Source organism: Mucor mucedo (genome assembly GCF_025094135.1).
Source record: "Mucor mucedo strain NRRL 3635 chromosome Unknown EV154scaffold_255, whole genome shotgun sequence".
NCBI classification, from domain to species: Eukaryota; Fungi; Mucoromycota; class Mucoromycetes; order Mucorales; family Mucoraceae; genus Mucor; species Mucor mucedo.
The window spans coordinates 1-24,809 of record NW_026252539.1 but is presented as its reverse complement, the minus strand read 5'-3'; the positions used below and the strand labels follow the sequence as shown (position 1 = coordinate 24,809).

Below are 24,809 nucleotides of genomic sequence, written 5' to 3'. Positions count from 1 at the left end.
TCGTCGTTAAGGTTGGGATGTTGTACCTCCCAAAAAGTGTATCTTTCAGACACTCTTGTGGCACCCACACCGTTATTTCACGTTCTGTTGATAATTTCTCCAGTATTAACAAAGGCATTGAAGTAATAGCCATTCCAAGTTCCTCGAGAAATCGGCTGCAAAAAAGTCGTACTGCAATTGCTGTTCTCCACGCAAACGCACATTACTGACAGTAAGGTGCAACAAATCTACAATTTCTTGGTTCTTGGCAGCAATGTTTTCACTAGATGCATAAAGAACAGTTTGTTGTTGTCTTAACATTTTGAAGATGAGAAAAATTTGTTGGTGAGTTTGAGAATTCATTGAGAAATTAAATTGAAACAGAGAAAAGGAAAAAAGAAAAGGTAAAACAGGAACAAAATAAAAAAAATCTTGCCGATAGTTTAGTAAAATCGAATTGCACTAGTTCCAGGATAATATTTATTTTTATTGTTTATATTTTTTTAAAAAGTAGGTTTTGGAAAAAGATTGGCCTTCAAAAAAAAATATTTAAAAAAACGGCGCTTGTCTGTATTAGTAAATGTATTTAAGATCCCAATTTATTTTATTCGATGTCAGCAGCCTAAACTTGTCTCTTATAGGAATCGAACCCAGTCGGGAATATGCGGTGTGTTTAGATGCTGATATTAAAACGTACTTTGTATAATGGCTACTGATGTTTAGACGTCAAGACTAGTACCATTCGATAGCTCTCGTTTTGTTACATCTAAATCAAAAAATGTTATATGCATCCAAATCAAATTGCTTGTCGCTAACCCTAATTTCCCTCTTCTTACTCTTGCCAACGCCCTCCGCCCATATACAAGCTAAGGGGGGTGGGTGGGCAATTATAGTGCATGACACCCTTCCTTAGTCATTTCTGAATGACTTACCCTTACTCTTTCAACTTAGCGAATTTTTTCTTTTTTTTTTTCTTTTTACTTAGTCTTTTTTAAATTTTTTTCTTTTTTTTTTTTTTTTTTTTTGTGAAAGGTTACAATTTTGCCAAATAGATGAATAAAAAATTAAATGGATATATATAGGCGATTAACAATAACATCGAATTTTCTCCAGTGACAAAATTTTCGAAAGATCCCAATAAAGGATTAAAATCCAACGACCCCAGAATCCTTCTATCAGATGAAAAATCAGCCAAATTGGGCTACTGAACTCACCAATGTTTTTGTTTTTTTTTTTCGATAAAAGAGTTGTGTTTGTGATCCTCTTCATTTTTCTTTACCAACTCTTAACTATCCAATTTTATTTAACAAAATGCCTTTCCAAAAGTACATACCATCGTCATATGGGATTCAGCAAGCACGAACGTTTTGATCGAGGTGCTTTCCGATTACGTTGTAAACGTGGGTGCTATTCGCTCACCTCAAGCAAAGCTGAATTTGAACAAGGCAACGGAAGATGCTTTTAATGCCAGTGACGCTATCAACGGTAGAAGGGACTTTGCAGCGATGAATAACAAGTGGATTCGCCTCTGTGATACGTTCAGAACCAGACGAGACGATGCTAATTCTACTGGTAGTGCACCTCCTCAACACTGGGAGTTTCACAATCTGATGGAACAGGCAACATCGAGAATGCAATAAAACTGTAGTGGAGACTTTGTTGTCGGTAAAGTGTAGAAATGTCTGATTCCATAATCATATTCATATCATCATCAAGTCCAAATAAAATTTATTGCGATTCAGCAACTACTGTAACAATTTGAGATAGGTTCATTTTGTTTTCTCTAGAAATAAAAAATATATCGAAACAATAGAGTCCTTGAAAAATAATAACAAATAGGTTAGCATTTTGAGTGAACTTTATATTTTAATTGTTCAAAAAGTGTCATTAAAAAGCAACGTCATGGATTTTGGAAAAAGCTTTCTTTTGGAAGTCTGAAGTAACCTTTCACAAAAAAAAAAAAATAATAATAATAAAGTCCTTAATCGGGATCTTTGGTTTTAATTAAAAATATTTGATCCCACCACTATGGAGGGGTCAAATTTTAAAAAATGTTTCCTGACAATAAAATATCATTTTAACTGGAAAAAGTACTAAAATCACATCACTAATTTTGTGTGGGAATTCTTTTCTTTCATTACAATTACTACAAATGTTTTACAACGATAAATTATATTACTACTACAACTTATTTGCAACCATCGCGACTTAGTTCTCGCTGAATACCAGCAGCTCATTGAAAGTCAAATAGCATTGAACGAGCAGGTGTTTTTTTATTACAAGACCACGTTTTTAGATTCGCCCTCTCTCTTTGAATTGACGCCTTTTCTCATTCAAGCTCATTTAACATACCCAACTGAGCTGGTCAACAATCGCCATTCATTCGCCAACTACCATTACTTCCGCATCTCTCACCCTTTTTTGACTGATGACGACAATCCCCGGACCAGCTATCGCGCTATGTACTGTATGAATCGCACTACGTTCGAAAGGGTTGTAAACGAACTATGCAGAGATCCCGCTTTTCAATCTAGGGCTGTAAATTGTATCCCTCCATACGTCCAGATTTCATGTGCAATTTGGCGCTTAGCTAACTGTCACGTTGGCTATCGCTGCGCCCACTTGACTATAGGAGTCTCTCACGGTAGTTACAGAAACTTAACGCAACGTTTTGTAAAAGCCGTTGTTAACAAATTCAAGCATCTTAGCGAATGGCCCAAGGACGAGCAGCGTGTCGCTGCAATCAAAAATGGTATTGAGTATGGTATAGGCCGCACTGTTCGGGGTCTACCAGCTGTTGGAGCTTTGGACGGCCAGAACTTTGTAATTGAATCAAGAACGGAACATGCCGAGGATTGGAGGGATTGTAAGGGAGACTTTGCCATCAAACTTACGGCAGTATGTGATGATAAGAGTAAGTTTACTTACATTTCGGTTGGTGATTCAGGTATTAATTTATATGTCCGATTGTATGCAATAATGTTGATCGTTTTGACATAGGTCGTTCACACGATGCTGCTGCTTTGAACCTCAGCGAGATAGCAACAGTTGCCTTGGAAAACCTCCAAGAATACTTTCCTTTGAATGGGTATATCCTTGCAGGTAAAATATTTAAGCGTGAATAAAATCTTCGAAAAAAACTAAATATGTTTTAGACTCGGCATACCCACTATCGCACCATATAATTTTGCCTTATCCTGTTTCGGAAGTCCTTGGAAGATCTGATGATGCTTTGGCCAAAAAAAAGTTCAACAAGATCCATTCGTCAACTCGAATGGCCATTAAAAGAGCTTTTGGTATACTTGTTTCTCGCTGGAGATTCCTCAACAAACGTATACATACATCAAAGATACCGGTGATATTGTGCTTATTATAGCAGCTAGTTGTATTTTCCACAATCTGTTTATTGAGGTGGTTGACCCTGTTCTGGAATTAGTAGAAGATAAGCCGAACGATGTGACGAGCGATGAGCCTGCTGCTAGGCCGGATAGTTCTAGTCAGTCAGTCAATAACACCGCCTATCGGAATGGTCAAACTAGAAGGGACAACATCAACCCCTGTATGCCTCCTCAACAATAAACCAGTAATGTTTGTAACAAAATTATATATTTTTGTTGATCAGTTTTATTATTATTATTTTGACCCTGTTGGTTTCGATTGGCCATATCGTGGAAGATCGCATCAACAAGTCTTGCCGTTTCCCTGTTACTTTGAGCAAACAGTTCTGCCACTCGATCACTACGTACAAGAAATGCAGCATTGGCCTCCCGACTTTACTGAAGAAAGGACTGAAAGTGGTTGTCCCTTTCCAAAGCTTGAGTTTGCTGCACCCGGTCCAAGACACGCAACATGCTGTTCTCGATGCGTTGTTCAGACCCCGATGGTAAAGGCAACATCGAAGCTACTCTTCCTGGGTACGTTGAACGGACACCAATGCGCGTGCTGGTGGAGGTAGTGGTGCTGTTGGTGCTGTTGGGGCTGTTGGGGCTGGTGCTGCTGGTGCTGTTGGTGCTGTTGGTGGTACTGATAGTGTTGATGGTGCTGTTGTTGTTGCTGGTGGGGATGTGGCTGTTGACACACGGGGTGTCTCTAATCTGCGTCTTTCAGTGGGAGGTTGATCTTGTTCACCGACAGCAAAGATTCCCTCGGAACGTACATTACCCGCTGTTGCAGGTTGGGTATCCACAGTACGTATTACATCGTCTGCAGTGTTCGTATGAGCAGTATTCTGGCTAGGACCACCAATAACCGCAGGCTCCAAATTGTCATCATCCTCAGGAGCATCTTCAATTCTTGTTCTGAACTCCCCTGAATTTGAGGAATAAGTGACAGGTGGAAAATATGAAGGTAAGTCTTTCAGAATGCTATATAACTTGTCATAAATGATAGAACGAGCGGTTGTTGCTTGTCCAGTAGAATTACGAGTGGCGTAATTTCTTTTGAAATCGTGCAAAAGATTTGACCACTTGCTTTTCAACTGTTCGTCGGTCGGAGGAGCACGTTCAATATTTGCTGCATGAAATTCCCTCGCAAGAAGATCAAAAATTTCGTTTTTTCCGCCAAGCTTCTAGCCGAATTCATAACATGGAAGTGCTCATCATAGCTTTCAATAAGCAACCAGGTCTTCGCTTGTCCCCATCCAGATCCTCTGAAGCATTGTGAGCCTTCGAAATCATCTTCATTTTGGCTTCCACTTCCACTTCCACTTCCACGTCCATTTCCACGTCCACGTCCACTTCCACTTCCACTTCCAAGTCCACGTCCACGTCCAACGATTCCATTCTGGCTGCTCTCAGGCTGACCATCAATAGGGTTAGAAGCATTATTTTGGTTGTTCATTTCACCAAGGCTATAATGTTTCGCCTGATTCGTCCATTTGGACGAATTTTTAGTAAGTGTTTACCCATTTACTCAAAAAAAACGAATTGGGTAAATTTACCAATTTACTCCTTTGGACGAATTTATAGTAAGCGCTAACCCATTTACCCAAAAAAAAAAAAAAAAAAAAAACCGGATTAAACGCATAATTGAGGGGGTGTATATTTTAAAATCAGCTCTCCCTTTCAGCCTTCAGCCAAATAAAAAACTTTCGTTTATACATATTGAATCATTTAATACATTCATTCATTTGAAAAAATTGGTTTACAGTTTTAAAAGTTGATTATATATTTTATTTATAAGAATGAAAGTAAGATTAATTTATATTTTAATACTTGAGAAAAAATTGCTATGTAGAAGGATTACTACTTAAATGAGCTAAAAGGTAAACGGTACATGGCATAACATGAAGGCATTGATTATTCTGTATAGAAAGCAACGTATAATCTAAAAACAAGGGGGATAACCAAAGTTTTCTAAATGAATATTAGGTTAGTTTATGATAAGAAGACTCAAAATTGATACGTACTAATTCCTTTTCTAAACAGAGTTGCCGCCACAACGGTAAAAGCAGGAAGCGTAAGTCTGAAGAGATAATTAGAGAAAGGAAAAGCCATAAACAAAAAACACTTACTTATAGCACTGGCGTAGTACACTGCAAGCACGGCCTTTATACACCTGTCTATGCTGATTTTAAAGAGAGATAAGTAAGGGGAGGGACTTCAGAGACGGAATGGTGAGTTTACCAGAGTGTAATTGCAAAAGAAGTAAGCCCAGACGTTTATTCAGTTACATGGTTACGAGAAACAAGAACGAATAAAAGTAAACTTTTTTTTATAAAAAAACTGATTTATTGAGGTAAAAAGATAAAAAATAGCTATTAAAAAAAGAAAAAGAAAAAAGAAAAAGAAAAGGAAAAAAAAAGACTCCGTTTATATGTACTTTTTAGAGGTTGATGTTACGACGGAGGGATGACTGGAGGCAGATAAATTTTTTTGTATACGCTGTGGTATTTGACAAAAATATTACAAAGAAAAAGTAATGAGAAAAAAGTATATCTTTATTCGAGGTAAAAATAGACTAAAAGAACTCTGCTGCGATGAAATAATTGATCCTTTTTATATTGAACAACTTCCCCTGGTAGTTGTGTTGAGTCAACCTTTCTTGTCTTGTAATAAATCTATACTCAGTTTCCCGCCTTACATTAAATGAATTCTACTCGTTAGAATTGATTTCAAATAACGTCGCCCTGGATCAACCGATCTGGGACACTCTTATTGTTCTGTTTAACATACAGAATTCCAGTAAGGTATTGTGTAACGGTGGCTAGTTAAAAGATGCATAAGGTTTTTGTGTTTAATTGGCTGTGGTAGAACATGTAGTTATGTCTGATCATTTATCCATTCTGTTGATTATTTTTATCTAAGACATGGGTAAATATGTGATCCTAAATATAGAACATCTTATCGATGTTTGTATATTTAGTTGTAGAAAATAGGCATCCAAATATTCCATGCACTACTTCTCTTATACACTTACAGTCGTATAAGTTGGATTTATCAATATATAAGTAAATGAACCATTTATATAAATAGCTGTTCTATTCTCTCTATGGGTAGCTAATCCATTGAGAGAACTATTAATATTAAGTTTCTCTTTCTTATATTTCTTGATTTGATCGGAGAAGCTTCTCTTCCCGACCGGTGATATCGTAACTCAGTGGTATAGAATTCTATATCCAAGGGTGTTCTCAAGCAAAAAAAATTTGTGAACCCCTCTTTTTGTAAAATCTTGGAACCCCCCCCCCCAAATTAGGTATAGTGTATGACATCAGGGCAGATTTTTGTCAGATTACTATCCTCCTGTAACTTTTTTTTCTTTTTATTATTTTTTTCCATAAATTTATTATTATCTTTGCCAAAATGTCTACTTTCGAAGAATCACTCAATGAGTTTACAACTGTTTACGAAGAATCAATGACGCTCATTAACATGAATGTAGCCGCAATTCAGTGGTATATGGAACAACGTCAGTTGGAGATCAACTTGCTTCACGAAACTTTTCTTTTTTATTTTTCTTCAGTTTTTGATGTACCTTCCTTTTTTCATGCCTTACCCTTCCTATTAACTGGCACACGTTCAACTCGAGTTCGTCCAAACAACAATGGAACGTTTTCCAACTATCACTACTGGACAATCACGCACCCTTTTCTCGCTGACGATGACAATCCACGCACTAGTTTTCGAGCAATGTATCGCATGAATCTTAGCAGCTTCGAAAGACTTGTCAACGACCTCAGTCAGCATCCAGCATTTGATCTGCTAGCCCACAACAGCATCCCCGCATACATCCAGATTTCATGTGCTATATGGCGCTTAGCCAACTGTCATATTGGTTACAGAACTAGTAACATGGCTTTTGGTGTATCGCATGGTAGTTATATCAACTTTTTCCGAAGATTTTTGGTTGCAATCGAAGGGGTATACGGAGATCTGATCAACTGGCCCATGGATCAGCAAAGGGTTGAGGAAATTCAAACGGGTTTTGAATGGCCTCATGGTCAAGAAGAAGGGGCTATCCGTCGTTTGCCCAAAGCAATAGGAGCACTCGATGGTAAAAATGTTGTAATTGAGTGTCCTAGAGATCACCCAGAACATTGGCGTGATCGAAAGGGTAACTTTGCGATGAAACTGACAGCAATCTGTGACAACAAATGCCGTTTCACGTATATCCGTGTCGGTGACTCTGGTAATAGCGAAATATTCATAACATGTTGATTGCCTTACTGATATGTATTTATAGGTCGCACCCACGATGCAGGTGCTTTCAAGTGGACTGAAGTGTACACCCAGTTTTTACGACAGCCAGCAACATTTTTCCCTTTGGACGGTTACATTCTTGCAGGTTATTTATATACTGACTATAAAGTTAACATATAATTTACTTACACACCCTCTTTAGATTCTGCATATGCTCTCTGTCGTAATGTAATCGTTCCATATCCTTTGAGTGAAGTATCAGGCAATTCTGACGAGGCCGTTGCCAAACGCAAATTCAACAAGGTCCACTCTTCAGCAAGAATGACCATCGAAAGGGCTTTTGGAATACTCTCAGCTAGATGGAGGTTCATAAAAAAACACGTCTACATGAAGAAGATTAAAGATATATGCCAAGTCATTACTGCGGCTTGTATCTTACACAATTTCTGTATCAACATTGGGGATCCAGATTTTGAAATTGACGAGGGAATCGAGATGGATGAAGATGAAGAGGGGAATGGCGAAACAGCTCGAGAGTCTGTTCGTACAAGAAGAGATGAGTTGAACCGATGGTTTCAACCTAGACAATAAAGAGGTACCAAATGTAATTTAACATATGTATTAAAAAAAGAATATCTTTATTGATTGGGTCTTTGTTGATGCATACGATTATGCAACTCGTTTAATCTATCACCGTTTCGTTCCAAAGCAGCTGTAGCTCGGTTTAAAGAAGCAATGATTGCTTCTCCCGTAGGATCTCTTCTTCCTAATCGTGAATCCATATACTCTCTGAACTCTCGAAATGTTCCATTACGAAGCTCGTGCTCTCTATCAACAATGCGATTAAGCATAGCTTCAGTGTCAGAGGTCGTGGTAGATGGTGTAGAGCCTACGTTTGATCTTGGACGACGAGGTGGCGCAGAAGAAGGATTGGTAGGTTGAGGGGCGGGAGAAGGATTGGGTGGTGAGGTCGTAGAAGGATTGACAGGAGGAGGAGGAGTACTGGAGACGTGATCGGGAGGGGGTGTTTCCACTCTTCTGCGAGAAGAAGGTGGTTGCGATTCCTGAGGAGGAGCAGGACGTTCATGTTCTGCAATAGGTACAGACGAAGATTCAGCTGGAGCTGTAGATGATCCTTGATTTCCACCATTAGTATTGTCAACGAACTGTCTGGAATGGGATGAGTACGTGTGTGGTGGCAAGATGGTGGGAAATTTCGTCAAGATCTCTTTCAGCTTATCATAGACAACATCAGGTTCGAAACCTGATTCACCCGTTGATTGGCGTCTAGCAAACTCTTCCTTGAAATCTTTCACCATACGCTTCCATTTTTTTTTTGCTCCTCTGATGGTCGACTTCTCAAATTCTGAAGGCGAGCCAGTTGATTATGTTCAATCGACATCTCCGTGTATTTCTCCCCCTTTTCGTGATCACTTTTGGTTTTTTCAAGAGAACTCAAATGTTTATTATAAATTTGAATTAACAAGCATTCTTCTGCTACACTCCAATTTGGACCTCTTGTTCTGTCGTCCTCAATAGGAGCACTGGAGGTGGAAGCAGTTGAACTGGAAGGGGCGTTGAAGTTGATGGTACCGAACATTGTTTATAAAGGTAAAGTTAATATTATTTGCTAGTTTTGAATATCAAAAAATAAAGAAAAGAAAACAACAAAGTAAAAATTATTATGATCATACTGTCAACTAGTGGGGGCATTTTAGTATTTTTTGAATGATGAAAGCATTACATCAGAGGGGTTCGTAAATCCATTTTCGTAATTAAACCACCCCCTGATGGTGGTTTATCTTTTAAAATGGTTAGCAAGAATTTTCGACGTTTTTTGGCTGAGGAGTATGAAAATATAAGGTTATAATTGCCTTATGGAGGGGGTTCCAAGATTTTACAAAAAGAGGGGTTCACAAATTTTTTTTGCTTGAGAACACCCCAACTGTCATTCGTATATCGATTTTAAGCCAATCATGCAATCTTTTTATATAGAAATATGTACTCATAGTAGGAGTCGTAGTGTAGCAGTATACAGGTGTATGCTGTTACTCAATATTAAAGGATGTTTTTATTCCATGTTTTCATTTTATTCGATTTATTTGTTTATTCTCAAATAAATCATACCCAAATACGACATACGCGGCTTCTTGACAACAGGACATTAAGACAGATACTCGTCTGCTTCAGGTAAATGGAATGAATGAGTAATTTTAAGATTTGGATCTCAATTTTTATTCACCCAATCTGAGTAAGTATTCGCCCATAGACGAATGCTCGTCTGCTGCAGGTAAATGGAACGAATAAAGTAATTTTTATTTACCCAATGTGAGTAAGTACTCGCCCATAGACGAATACTCGTCTGCTGCAGGTAAATGGAACGAATAAAAAAGCTTAAATTTTTGTGCAACGTTTATATTTTACTCAAAATGAACGAACAGTTACCCCTGGACGAATATTTACCCTTTTTGAGTAAATGAAGTAATTTTATTTCTTGTGTACCATTGTTTATTTACCCAAAATGAACGGATACTCGCTCACGGACGACTATCCGCTCAGATTTGAACGGATGCTTACCCCCAGACGACTATTCGCCCATTCGTCTGCATTTACTCTGTTTAAGTAAGTTTTTTTAGCCTAGGTGTTTGTAAAATAGGTAGAGGCAAAGGTAAAGTATGTTTATCTTGATAACAATACAAGAAAGAAATAAAATAACGTTGGCCTCTGTGGCATGTACAAAAGACAGTTTAGCATTTTGCCAAATTGGAGTTGTTTTTTTTGTGACTTTTGATTTTAATTAAAGGATTTATTTTAAAATTTTAAATAATTTGCTTGAAAACACCCGAGAACACCCAAAGTACACCAAAAAATTGAACATCCGACAGTTCAAAATTAAAAATGTTTTAAGCTCCGAGGTCCACCGTATAAGCTTATCTATGACAGAAAACCACAACATAGAGCATCAACCCCTATCATTTTACAGGTAAATCAGCGCCTTAAAAGGATATCCAGAACTATCAAATTATTCCCAAAAAAGCCCTTATATCCTTTGGTCAATTTCTGCCGAGAGTAATAAAATATTTAAAATAAAGTATTTGAACAGTGAATCTTTAAGCCCTCCGTGGCCAAACAGGCAAAGCGAGCAGCATGCATCGACGAGAGTGTATGTTCGACACCCGAGTACCTGTTTGTTTTATTGGTATTATTTTTTTTATTTTTTTAATAGGGCTAAAAATGGCCCAGGCTTAAGCTTTAAGATTTTTTTAGGTGCACGTAGCAAGCATATTTTAAACTTTGACAGCCAATTACTCGAGACCCTGCGGTGCGATTTTTTTCTCTTTAGCATATTCTTGTTCAGAATTTCCAGAGCTTTCAGAAAAAGTAATTTATATTGGACGGCATATTTCTCAGGAAGCCTCTTATATCCTTTGGTCAATTTCTGCCGAGAGTAATAAAATATTTAAAATAAAGTATTTGAACAGTGAATCTTTAAGCCCTCCGTGGCCAAACAGGCAAAGCGAGCAGCATGCATCGACGAGAGTGTATGTTCGACACCCGAGTACCTGTTTGTTTTATTGGTATTATTTTTTTTATTTTTTTAATAGGGCTAAAAATGGCCCAGGCTTAAGCTTTAAGATTTTTTTAGGTGCACGTAGCAAGCATATTTTAAACTTTGACAGCCAATTACTCGAGACCCTGCGGTGCGATTTTTTTCTCTTTAGCATATTCTTGTTCAGAATTTCCAGAGCTTTCAGAAAAAGTAATTTATATTGGACGGCATATTTCTCAGGAAGCCTCTTATATGTATATGTATTATTTTGCCCAAATTTAGCTCTACATTTCAGAGACTTTTTTCACTATTTTTGTATAAAAAATGGGCTATTTATTTTCGGTTTCCGATCTTGAGAGCACCTAATATTCTGCTGGTATTTTATTTTTTTGGTCCTTGTCCATTTTCATTCCAAGTAACGTATATGGGTTTCTCTTTAAAATCCATAACTATGTATGATATGTAGCATGACATTTCTCCTTAAATGTGACCTGTACACTCTTTTAGGCTTGATAAAATTTTATGACTTCATCATTTATTTAGGAATTATTTGATAACAAGACCTGTCTGGCCTTTTGTTTACATATTGCAGACAATTCTGAATATATTTGCACTGCTCCCATGACGCTATAAATTCATTCAGACTTTTAATATTTTTTTTGTATATATTTACGTAAAACATTTATTTTGTTTGCCTTTCTTTCTGCTAGTGCGCCATGTTTAGACGGTTGGTTCTTAACAGTTATGATGATTAATAGCATGTCATGGGAGAGCGATTTATCAAGGTCCCATCATATAAACGTCACTAAGAAACTATTATTTTATGATATTATCTTTTTTTTCTTGATTTCAATAAAGTATTTAGTCCAACAATACGTCAATTGGTGTTTTTCTTACATGGCGTGTGTTGATATACTCTCTATCTTAATCTATATCCATTCGGCTTCTCCTTCATTTCCGGATGTTGTCGTAACGAACTAAAGTTAGGCCATTCTCGTCTTTTTAATTATTATGTCTATACTTTGTGAATATGCAAGGATTAACAATAAATTGCGCACAAAAAGACGATGTGAAATACTAGACGTTATTCAGCATGTCTCATTTCATTTATACGTCCGATGAAAACTTTATCTCGTACTCAGTAACTACTCGATATACACTTTATCACGATTGTATGATGATTGTAAACTTGTTGTACTTGGTGGAACGCTTCTCTGGCGTACGCTAAAATTATCTAAAAAACCATTGACGAACAAGATCCTTTGATAGAATATGTATCTTCCACCAATTCCTATATTGCCTTCGTACGTTTGGTACTTTGTTTAATGTTGTTTAATCCTTACTATATTTTCTAGGACGTCCCCTATTATGTGCTAGAACGATTAAACAGACCTTTAATTATGTGGTCACATATCGTTTCTTATATTTTGCACAAGAATCTACGATCTTATAGTTCTTACTTTATTATTTTGTCCTTTACTCGATCATTTTTGGCGATGGACTTTTTGTAGTTGCTTAAACAGCTTGGGGTGACGGTTTTTGGCATAGTTAGATTATTACGATGTTTTCATAAGCTTTTTAAATTCTTTTCAACTTCTAAGAAAGACTTTTCTGTCTTTCCATAAAATATTTTCCTTCTGGCAATCTCTTTCTGATTGATACCACACTTTAGTTTCGCGTTTTCACACTCTTGCGAGAAGTGTATAAGATGTTGTTTTAATTACTGCTGTTGTTGTGGTCATATAAAAGTGTCTTAAAACAATATTTTGTGATATTTTTATTTTCTACTTATTCATGGAGACATTTAGTTCAATACGGATTCAATTCATTATCTTCAGATTCTGCTCGCGTTGTACGTAGTATTTAATAAAATCTTAAACTACTTCAATCTGCCTTCCATTCCGGGTTTTGTTCAAAGGCTCATTACTTACCTGTTGTTTGTTTTTTTTTGACATGTCGGTACTTTTTTCTCAGACATCGATCAATCTTTCTTTTACTTGGTACAAACAGGGGCGAGACACTGCAAAAAAAATTTTGTCATTATCAACCCACAAAGAACTTCTTCAAATATACTGTCAGATATTTTATGTTTCCTGTCCATCGTTACTGCAACTATTGTATGCTGATCCGAAGATCTTTGTGTTTGGTTAAAATATGCACATAAATGGTTAAAAAGAGTCGTGCTGTTATTCATGCTTTTGGAGTTATTACTTTCTTACGCGTGGTCATTCCATAAATACACTCTAAGGGCCCTCACAAGCAACAAAATTATTTTTTTAAAGATCCCGATTTAGGACTTTATTATTGTTTTTTTTTTATTTTTTTTTTTGTGAAAGGTTACAATTTTGCCAAATAGATGAATAAAAAATTAAATGGATATATATAGGCGATTAACAATAACATCGAATTTTCTCCAGTGCCAAAATTTTCGAAATATCCCAATAAAGGATTAAAATCCAACGACCCCAGAATCCTTCTATCAGATGAAAAATCAGCCAAATTGAGCTACGGAACTCACCAATGTTTTTGTTTTTTTTTTTTTGATAAAAGAGTTGTGTTTGTGATCCTCTTCATTTTTCTTTACCAATTATTAACTATCCAATGTTATTTAACCAAATGCCTTTCCAAAAGTACACTACCATCGTCATATGGGATTCAGCAAGCACCAACGTTTTGATCGAGTTGTTTTCCGATTACGTTGTAAACTTGGGTGTTATTCGCTCACCTCAAGCAAAGCTGAATTTGAACAAGGCAACGGAAGATGCTTTTAATGCCAGTGACGCTATCAACGGTAGAAGGGAATTTGCAGCGATGAATAACAAGTGGATTCGCCTCTGTGATACGTTCAGAACTAGACGAGACGATGCTAATTCTACTGGTAGTGCACCTCTTCCCCACTGGGAGTTTCACGATCTGATGGAACAGGCAACATCGAGAATGCAATAAAACTGTAGTGGAGACTTTGTTGTCGGTAAAGTGTAGAAATGTCTGATTCCATAATCATATTCATATCATCATCAAGTCCAAATAAAATTTATTGCGATTCAGCAACTACTGTAACAATTTGAGATAGGTTCATTTTGTTTTCTCTAGAAATAAAAAGTATATCGAAACAATAGAGTCCATGAAAAATAATAACAGATAGGTTAGCATTTTGAGTGAACTTTATATTCTAATCGTTCAAAAAGGGTCCTTAAAAAGCAACGTCATGGATTTTGGAAAAAGCTTTCTTTTGGAAGTCTGAAGTAACCTTTCACAAAAAAAAAAAAAATAATAAAGTCCTTAATCGGGATCTTTAAAAAAAAAAATTTGTTGCTTGTGAGGGCCCTAAGTAGATGTTTTGCGTATAAATAATCGCCTTGTCCTTTTGATGATTTCTTATTACGGCTAATATTGCACGTGACTTCAATTTACTTAAAAATAAATTCGTGATAAATCGCCATTTATAAATACTAGTTGACATACAAACAGACTCTGGTCCTTTCTACGCTTTTTTTAATTGATTTTACGCTCAAACATTATTATTCTAAACCTAACAAATTTTTTCCCATCTCCTTAGAAGGTTCTTTCAATTTCTGAGAAATATTGGTCTGTTTTTGTTTATGTGTCCTTTTTTTTATTTATTTTATAACGTATTTGGTTCATTACCAAGTCAGTTTACGTTCTGCCTATCTCGTATGTATTTGACAGAGTCTTTGGAAAGGGACAGAAGTATTTAAATGTGCCAAAAGTTGCTGCTTTGTTAAAAAATTTCATCAACTACTGACTGTTCGTGTTTTTAGTAAATTCATTGCTCACTTTGTGTCATTTGCTGATTCATTTCTACATTTTAATTAAAGCTGCCCTACCAAGTACTACCACCGTCACAGATATTCCCCTATCACTTGATATCGTCAATCAAATATTTGTACGCGTTTTTTAATTATTAATATAACAATTTTAGACTTACTTCAAAAACAATGACTGTTTGGTGTTCATATTTTGTTTCAACACGAGCTAGTCAATTAAGAAACTATTACAAGTACTACTTGTTTAAGCACATGGTATAATTAATAGGTATTCTGCAACGTCGACAATTTTTGCTAAAATCTGTCGTTTTCTGGTCAATAATTGTTCTCTGTTCGTAATGTTTGATAGATAGATACTCTATATGAAGCTAGTACTGTTATAAAAAGGCGTATTACTGTGTTCGTCAAACGTTTTGTGTAGTTGACACAAGTATGTTTGTGCTTCTATATTTGACAATGTCGTGTCTTACCTCCTTAATGGTAGAGACGTTTTTTAACAATTTAATTAGAAAGCCCAGGCTATTGGCATTTTATTAAAACTATTCCTACGTCTTTATAAATTTTTTGGGACTTCTGAGAAATATTTTTTTGCCTTTATGTGAATTATACTTTTACTAAAGCATCTTTTGGCTTGTGACGGTTACTTGGTATTTTGTTCTCAAACTTGCTCCATGAACGTACAAGTTTTTCCTAAAACTGTCTATATGACTTCAGTCCTTTACAACTGTCAGAGAAAATATTTTTTGGTTATATTGTCGGGTTTTTTATATATTTAAAAAATTGTCAAGATAAATATGGTCGCAATTCCGTTGCTGGTTACCCCATATGCAGTGGACATATCTCTTTTATCATGCTGAAACTATTCAAATTATTTATCAGTACTGGTTGTTGGCATAAAAGTACCTACCATACCGATTGGCCATACGTTTAATAACTTCCTCCGTAATTGCTAGTACTTAAACACGTGTTTCCATTTTCCATCCAAAAAAAATATGGAAGTACCATGTTAATTAGAAGTAACTCTTAATTAAAATATATTTTATACACTGCATCACTTGATTCTTGGTAAATTATTCCATAAACTTATTAGTTATGTCGTCAAAACTGATTATATCATTTTGGTACGAGCTTTGGCTATTTTCGTGGAAAAATGTCAAATTTCATTCGGTGAACAACTCTGTTTGTGGAAGCAAGCATTCTTCTGTCTGTTCCGGCCGCCTTTTCGCCCTTGACATTCGCCGAATGTATATTAATGAGATATCAAAACAAGCTAACTATCTTAGGAAATTTGATAAATATCCCCAAAATAGGGTCATTGTCGTGATCGAGGCTATATACCTAATATATGACTCTATCTACACTTCTTAAATCTTCCATTTGATAATCCTAAATATAATTCTTATTGATACTGTTATATTAAATACTGATCATTTACTTTATGTACAGGCTTGATCTCATATCATCCTTCATACAAGTATAAGACATACATTTAAATAATAACATTGATATGAACACATATAAAGGTTACATCAGCCACATTGAGGTGCCACAGCTATCTGAATTAAGAACTACATTTTCCCCTGAATATTGTGCTACAAGACATACACAGTTTAAGAATGAATGTTATTGTTATTGTTATTGACATCTCATTATGGCCTTTCTATATGGGATCATTACATCCGAGTATTATCTGGATTAATCTACCCACGACCGTCATCAGCTCATCTGTGATCAATGTCTGAAATAATGTGTATATAAACACCCCTTTTTATTTGTTTAATAAAGCCTTAGTTAATTTTTGCAAGTTTGATAATTTTCTTGTTTTTATTTTTATAAATCTACACCGATTTCCACAGTCATCCACTCGAATATTCCCGTATCAAGCAGATAATTCGCTCCTAATAGTGAAAGATACAATCTCATCCTTCACCCCAATATTTACTATGCGGATAATTGAACGCTCATCAACTAGAAGTTGTTTATTAATTCCTATAATCTTATATAGAAAAAACCGCCGATGCTCTCAAAGATTAGTGTCGATTATCTTTCAAACCGGATTCTTACATGTTGGTAACCGTATATCTAAAAGATGAGTCTAACATTATACTCTATTCATCTAACTTCAGACTCATAAAAATTATAAAACCGAATAAACAAGTTTGCCCTAGAAATGTAACGTTAGAAAGCCTCGAAGACATTCATTATAACTTTATGTTGTTCCGACTTTCATTCAGGGTGCTATGTTTGTCAAGGCTAAGCCTTCAGAGGGAAGAATAGTGTAGAGCGCGTGGTGTATGGTACTAAAACATAAATAAGTCAATGGGATCACCGTTCTTTGAAACAAGAGTAAAACCATTAAAAAGACCTTGTTGTTTTACTTGGAATAATGTTCTTGCAAGTATCGTTCCTACATTTGTCCGGTGTTGCTATCAATGTAACAAAAACTTCAACGCAAAACGATCAAACTATCGTAGGAATTGCATTTGAAAAAACAAACTCTCAGTTCAATGTTGTTCTATGTCTCCATTTACTTTATGCTGTGCAAAATTTCGGCTTCAGTATGGCCGTTTTTGGACTTGTAGCATTGTATATATTGTTGTGTTTTAAGGTAAAGTAAAATTATAAAATGACTATAGGAGTAGTTTCAGACTGTTCATAAAATGTCTTTTATTAATAAATGAAATGTACCAGTATCTATATAAAAGACTGTCTGCTGTGTTGATATCTCTAGTGCCATCTTGAAGTTATCATTGATTAACCAAAAATGTATACGATTATTACATAGCCACTAATTTAGTCTTCTTCTGATTTGAAGTAACGTGATTTTGTCACTTTCGTAACTCCACCTTTTTTTTTATGCCATGTTCCTGCCTTCAAATATAAAACGTTGTATGCGAAAGCATCATCGTTTTCCCTTCTCTTTTTCTTCTTCTTCTTTACTTTATCTTTTCTCCTTTTAACTTTTGACACACTGGTAAGTTTTAACTTAAGCATTGACATCTAGCAGTCGTTAATTGTATGCTGTGAAGTGTAGTTGTGTGTCATTTTGTTGTAGTTGTAGTTTCTTTTGTTGTCTTTCCATTCAATTCATCCATACCAACTTGGTGGTAACATTTTCTCCCTCCTATTCACGTTTAACTTTTGCTCACATAATTGCATTTCTTTTAGTTGTTTCTTTTACTTCAATAAATAATCTATCATAAGTAGCAGTCAAAAACTATTGTCATAAATTACTTCTAGTAAATGTTAAGTCTTCTTAAATCTCTTTGCCTTAAACTAAATTTTAAGTATTTCTCAGACGTACTAAATTAGACTTGTGATGTAATATCCTTATAGTTCTTACTATGACATTTATTGTAAAGCTTATATCACAAATGGTATCAGCATGGATAAACCTTTGTTAGCTCTAATATGGCTATATCCTTGCTAGGTCACCACACACTCCTCTGGTACTATGGTCATGTTTATTTGTTGATATTTCTGTATTCAAGATCTTATCTATTTGTTTTCTTTGAATTAAACGTTTTCTACTCTCATCCTTTTTATATGTATTAATACTAATAGATATATAATGTCTGTTTCTTTTGTCCACACCATAATAATTATTGTGTTCTGCTCTTGCCCCGATCCACTCCTCACAGGCCCACTAATTTGAACGAGTCGTCTTGATTAATTCTGTTTATAGCTCTGTTAAATACACCATTACTAAAACCAGTCTCCAAAGCAATGATACGATTAGAGCAGCATTGTACAAAACAAAAATGTGGTAGACTCAAAAATGTGTGACCTGTTTGGGATATAAAATATTCCAGTAAACATTATAAAAAAGAAGGGTTTAGCTTCTTATAAGAGTGATAATAGCTTATACATTTTTTATGAAACACTTTTAACCAGATAAATAACTTAATAATAACAAAAGACGGAAAAAAGAAAATGTTCACAAAGTGTCCGTATGATATGAGTACGTTATGTCGTTACAAAATATAATAAACTCAAACAGTTAGGGTAGTTTAGAGGTCACTGATATACGTTTTTGAAAACCAACGCACGTTGAAGGACGTTCCGATATGATTTGCGACATACCTTATATGTGAAATTAACTACGATAATCCCCATACAAGCTTAGAATGCTTGAACCATTTTTGAACCGTTTCCAAATGCTTATAGTCTATTTTGGTTGTTAGTTAAATGTAATAAGCGAACCCGTAAGTGTCGGATCTGTAGTGATAACGGACCAAATTTCCCTAAAGTCTCGCATAACAACGGATAACTGACCGGAGTACCTGAATTCAACGGATTTTGAGGGATAACGGACCGGAGTACCCTGAAGTCAGCGGATTTTGAGGGATAACGGACCGCAGTACCCTGAAGTCAACGGATTTTGAGGGATAACGGACGGGAGTACCCTAAAGTCAACGGATTTTAAGGGATAACGAACCGGAGTACACTGAAACCAACGGATTTTGAGGGATAACGGACCAGAGTACCCAAACCTATTGGATCTTCACGGATAACGGACCAGAATTCTCAGATTTGTATGATTTAGGCTGCTGACTTGAAACAAAATATATTGAGATCTTAAATAGGAGATGTACTAATATAGACAAGCTCCGTTTTTTTTTTTTAAAAATGTTTTTTTATCAATATTTTTTTCCTAAATTGAATTCTGTCAAAAATAATGTTGTCATTTTTTTTATTATTAATCTACCGCTTAAAAATGACAAATTTGTGGACATGGAATGTGAAGCCTCCAGAAATAAACGGTCCTAAAATGGACTACAAAAATGCCAAAATACAAAATAAAATTTTTATTACTGTTTCCTTACACAACCAGGTGTACACTATTTTCATAAATTATTCGCACACTTGAGGAAAAAAATTGCTCACTTTTTTTTTCAATTTCCGCACACTTTTTTATTTATTTTTTGCCCACTTCACAAATTATTTTTTGCTCACTTTTTTAAAAACAAATTGCTCAGTTTCAATAATAAATTTTGCTCATTCTTAGAAATTCATTGAAGTAAGATGGACCTCAAATTTTATCACGAAGATGGACAGGGTAATGTTGTGGATGAGCATGGCAATGAACCCGTTGAAATGGATGTCGATGCCGATGCTTATCCTCTCGCTGACACCGTTGACTTTGATAATTACATGGATTTCAAACTACCTGAAAAGCCAAAGCCAACACCTAAAGCGCCAAAAAACCGTTCTTCGGCTTCAACTGGATCAGCAGCTTATTATAAAAAGCAAGCAGACGATGTTAAAGGTCATTTTTTTCATCTCGTTTATGAAGAAGGATTAACTGCAGGAAAAGCAGCAAAGCAACTCGGTGTTGCCCGACGAACTGCTTATGACTGGTTGAAAAAACATCAGGATCAGATCTATGAAACAGCAAAGGCTTTGGATGAATTAGAACCAGTTAAGCCTGAGAAAAAGGCTGGGAGACCAGCTTTGTTGAATGAAGAGCACAAAAAGCATTTGGAAGAAACATTTATCGACCGCCCTTCGGCAACGTTGGATCAGGCTATGGAAAGTCTTACTAGTCAGTTCAGCGACCTGAAAGTAACAAAAACTACCGTTTATAATTTCATGACAGATAAATATGCCTTGTCTTTTAAAAAAGCACACTTCCATTCGAAAGAAAGAAACTCGTCTATTAACATTGAAAAGAGGTTTGATTGGGTAACTAGATGGAGCCAAACAGACATGGATTACAGCAGTAATTGCGTTTGCATTGATGAGTCTGCATTCCATATTAATTTGAAAAGAACAATGGCTTGATCAAAAAAGGGAGTTCGGGCTGAGGTTATTCAACCACTAACAAGAGCCAAGACAACAACAATTTTGGGTGCTATATCGCCATATGGCGTTGTCAATGTCAAGATAAGAGTGCCATACTCAACGGTTGCAAAGAAAAGAAAAACAGCTGGTGGTAGTAAGATGCAGAAAACCACTGGGACTGTTACCGGACATTATATTAATTTTATCGCCAGTACAATTGATGTGATGGATCGTCATGAGGAATTCAAAGGGCATTATCTTATCATGGATAATGCGCCTATCAATACGTCAGATAATATTAGAAAGTTTATCGAAAGTCGTGGGTATGGCTGTGTTTATCTTCCACCATATTCTCCTGAGCTCAACCCTATCGAACAATTTTGGTCCGTTTTTAAGAGTAAATTAAAACGGGAGAAGCTTTTAGAGGCCGAAACACTGAACAATAGAATTGCCGAAGCACGTCAGAATGTTTTATAAAGCGATTTAAAGGGATTCTGCCGTTATTCAGAAAAAAAATTCAAAACCTGTTTAAATAAAGACCCCCTCTAAAATATTTCGCACACATTGAGCAAAAAAAAATATCTGAAACTGAGCAAAATATTTTTCAGAAAGTGAGCAAAAATTAAATTCGAAAGTGAGTAAAAAATAAAAAAAAATGTGTGCGGAAAGTGAAAAAAAAATGAGCAATTTTTTTCTTAAACTGTGCGAATAATTTATGAAAATAGTGTAAGCTTTCAAATTTCAAGACCATTTTTTTCCCAAAAAAAAAAAGTAAAAATAGATATGAAAAGTGTTTCCTTTTTGGTTTTGGGGTTTTGTTTACGTTTCCTTGCTGTACAAACAAAACAATAAAATACAAATACAAAATACAAAAATAGTTTTTTTTTAAAATTGCCTTAAAAAGCGAAATTTATTTATATAAAAAATTGGCCCACAAAATCAGAAACCGGCAAAAAGCGCCTGTTTACCCCTCGGGGCTACGCAGGCCGACCAGGCAGGCTATTCAGCCTTGACAGACAGGGCAGACCACGTAGCCCAGACAGGCCACGTATGACACGTATAGCAGACAGTGAATTCAAGCTAGAAAACCCACGCAAAACTGATTCTGTTTGAGCTGAAGCTACGGAAAAAGGTATTAATGTGATATTCAAGTGTCTGTGGTAGATGTTGTACTTACATTTTATCCGTGCTTAAGCAGTATCACGAGCTAATTTATAAAGTGAATAATGTGGTTAGTAAAACGGATAATGATTAATATTAAAATTATAGTACCTTGTATGAAGCTTTACGCGATATATCTTATGACAAATGAAACGCGTTATGTATTAGTTTAGGATGTAAAATAATCACCAAGATATTAATTACGGTATTTCAAAAAGAAAAGAGACTCTAAAAAAATAAAAAGGCGTTTGTTAATGATATATTATTACAGGGAAGCACAGTACAGAATAAAGTATACCTTTATAGATACACATCCTGAAAGTAAAAGGGGATAGAAGATTATATTATTGCATAAGTCATGAAATAGCTACCTTTTTCGCGTTTAAGTTTGATTAAATTGATTGTGAGAGAAGAATTAGTAGAATGCCTTATGATAGTATTGTTAAGACAGATGTTCTATGACATACCATTGTTCATAAGCATCATAATATTACAAGCAATAATCACGCGTTTGTGAAGACACGCCACGGTTAAAAACAAATACGTAAGAGAAAGAAAAGCGACCTAAGAAAGTTGGGTCGCGTGACAAAATATCGTTCCGCAATGACGTTTGTAAATTATTGCACCAATCAAATTGACAGCTTATGTCCGCATAAGCTAAGCATTAAACACATTTTTTGATCTGAACGATATATAAACCAAACACAATCCCTAGAGTGCACTTTATCAAAATTCTTTATTTTATTATAAACAACTTACATTAATTTTAAAACAGTATGAAAAAAACACACGGAACAAATAATTTCCGTGCAAAACCTGCTTTACCGCCTCAGGAGCAAACGTGTGTGTTATGTAAATACAGTACAATTAATCGACACTCTTTTAAATTGCATCAAAGATCAGGACACCACTTAGAACTTCTGGAGGCGATTCAGTCCAATCAAGGACCACTACCTACCAATGACATCCAACAACAGTAAGTGAGCGTCTTCATCAATTTAAAAATAGTCAGTTTGTACTTATCATTATTAGTTTTAGGAATACTTTTGACGAACAACCTACTATCCCGCTAAGCGAATCTCGTAGTTCTGATATGAAGTCCATTGAAAGGTAAAGTTATTTAAGGCTGTTAAATATGTTCAAATTACTTACATCAATATACATTAGACCAATCCAACCTGAACGCACTGCCGAACCGTTGTCTGAACCAGCAAATAAATTTGATGAAAATCAATAAGATGATTATGATGGTGAAGAAGAATTCGATGGTCGTAATGCCTTTGACCATTTGAACAATGATTTTAACAACGGAGGGTAATCTGATGATAATAGCGAATCTAATAAACCTCCCGTTCCTGTTAACGAGGTTAACAACGGCTCTGATATTGATGGTGGTGGTGGTGGAGATGATGGTAATGATGAATATCTTGATTTGAATGGTGATGTCAACGACAATCCAGCATATTCTTTCAAAAATGAATAAATAATGCATGCCCTTCTTTTCTTCAAGTCTGGTAGCTTTAAGTATTCAGAAGTCCAAATCAAATCAGTTCTTGATATTGGTAAATATATGGCTGAAATTGCAATCAAAAAGTACAGAGCTCAACTAGCTTTGGATCCTTCTGATGTTATTTATGATTTCTGTGGTTATCCCACTCCCCACAGCGTTTCCAGATTTCACAAATCCAAGAAAAGTTGTATACCTTGTTTTCCTCATGCTCCCCGTTGTGCGAAAGATGATAACGGCGGACTTCTTGTCGAACCTACTGAACCTGCCACATCAACTAGCACATCATGGTACTGCTACCGCAGCTGACGCCTCTGCTCCTGCTCCTGCCTCTACCTCTTCCCCTGCCTCTACCTCTCCTTCTGCCACTACCTCTGCTCCTGCCACTGATCCTGCTGCAACAACAAATACAACTGCTTGTCATGATCCTGTTACATTTTATGCCCCAAATATGCAATATGAGTAACCAGCTTTCAGACTCAATATTCATCATTGATCTGTCAGCTCTTTAAATCCTTTGTCATGATCCACATAAGCTATGACTAACTTTTGTCATTGCTTATTCTTTTATTTAATTTCTTGTTTTCCTTTCTCTATAAATATAGCTGATAAATTTCACTTCTCCCAGTTTTCTTTATCAGATATATTTCATAATCATCTTCTCTTTTCTTTCCTCCCTTTTATTCTTAAATAAATAACCTGCTTCAAGAAGCTATTCATTCTCTGTCCTGTCCTGCCTGTCTCGTTCCTCCCTCGTTCCTGACACTGCTTCTACACCCGCTGATCCTGTTGTTGTCGCATCAAAGCCCGACTTGTTTCTCAATGATGTATCTGAACACTTGCGACTTCTCGTAGGTAATCCCTGTATGTCTGGTTTCCTGTCAGATCTTCCTGATCGAACACCCAACCAACGAATCAAGCTCAGTCAAGGTGAAAAGTGGAGTTGTGATAGATTGTTTGAGCATCCCATGATAATTACTGGTCGAAATCTTCAACTCTGGGTACGGATAAAGTCTCTTTGCTGTCTGAGAGCATATTCCTCTTCAAGATCGCCATTATTTAAAGTGGCCAAGATATTCCAAATATCAAAGTTGTGACGTTGATTTGTATCCAATTAAATCCGATAATAATCTTGAAATGTGCTGTTTATAGGACATCCTCTTAACTATCCATAACTGACCTTGACATGAATAATGTGTTTCGTGCCAACATGATCCTTCGATGCATTTACCAGCTGACACATATAAATGGTGACGATTATCATTGTTCTAGAGATGTTGTTGCTAATCCGATTGATGTGCGCTTACCAGGACATTATTGATACTGATAATAAGTACAGCGTCTCCGCCTGCCCATTAGATCACGTATAAAATTGCATTCAAATCCCAATTCGCCAAACTACC

General features: G+C 35.9%; 4 protein-coding genes across 4 annotated transcripts; all 4 read left to right on the top strand.

The window, feature by feature from the left end:
- Window positions 1-10,137: 10,137 nt before the first annotated feature.
- On the top strand, window positions 10,138-11,799 carry EV154DRAFT_488539 (uncharacterized protein; the record flags this gene model as incomplete). Its single annotated transcript, XM_051599131.1, has 6 exons — window positions 10,138-10,238; window positions 10,420-10,599; window positions 10,843-11,064; window positions 11,222-11,317; window positions 11,449-11,542; window positions 11,710-11,799. 6 exons carry the CDS (start codon window positions 10,138-10,140, stop codon window positions 11,797-11,799), a joined length of 783 nt encoding a protein of 260 aa, XP_051450391.1.
- Window positions 11,800-13,782: 1,983 nt separating this feature from the next.
- EV154DRAFT_571939 (uncharacterized protein) lies at window positions 13,783-14,112 on the top strand (the record flags this gene model as incomplete). Its single annotated transcript, XM_051606304.1, has 1 exon — window positions 13,783-14,112. One exon carries the CDS (start codon window positions 13,783-13,785, stop codon window positions 14,110-14,112), a length of 330 nt encoding a protein of 109 aa, XP_051450390.1.
- Window positions 14,113-15,125: 1,013 nt separating this feature from the next.
- EV154DRAFT_557120 (uncharacterized protein) lies at window positions 15,126-16,741 on the top strand (the record flags this gene model as incomplete). The annotated part of the gene is made up of 4 exons (XM_051605402.1): window positions 15,126-15,209; window positions 15,342-15,384; window positions 15,743-15,853; window positions 16,045-16,741. The coding sequence occupies 4 exons, from the start codon at window positions 15,126-15,128 to the stop codon at window positions 16,320-16,322; spliced, it is 516 nt and encodes a 171-aa protein (XP_051450389.1). The 3' UTR covers window positions 16,323-16,741.
- A 5,934-nt stretch (window positions 16,742-22,675) lies between these two features.
- On the top strand, window positions 22,676-24,503 carry EV154DRAFT_571937 (uncharacterized protein; the record flags this gene model as incomplete). The annotated part of the gene is made up of 7 exons (XM_051606303.1): window positions 22,676-22,875; window positions 22,938-23,009; window positions 23,067-23,099; window positions 23,232-23,343; window positions 23,410-23,626; window positions 23,688-23,868; window positions 24,116-24,503. The coding sequence occupies 7 exons, from the start codon at window positions 22,676-22,678 to the stop codon at window positions 24,501-24,503; spliced, it is 1,203 nt and encodes a 400-aa protein (XP_051450388.1).
- Window positions 24,504-24,809: the final 306 nt, after the last annotated feature.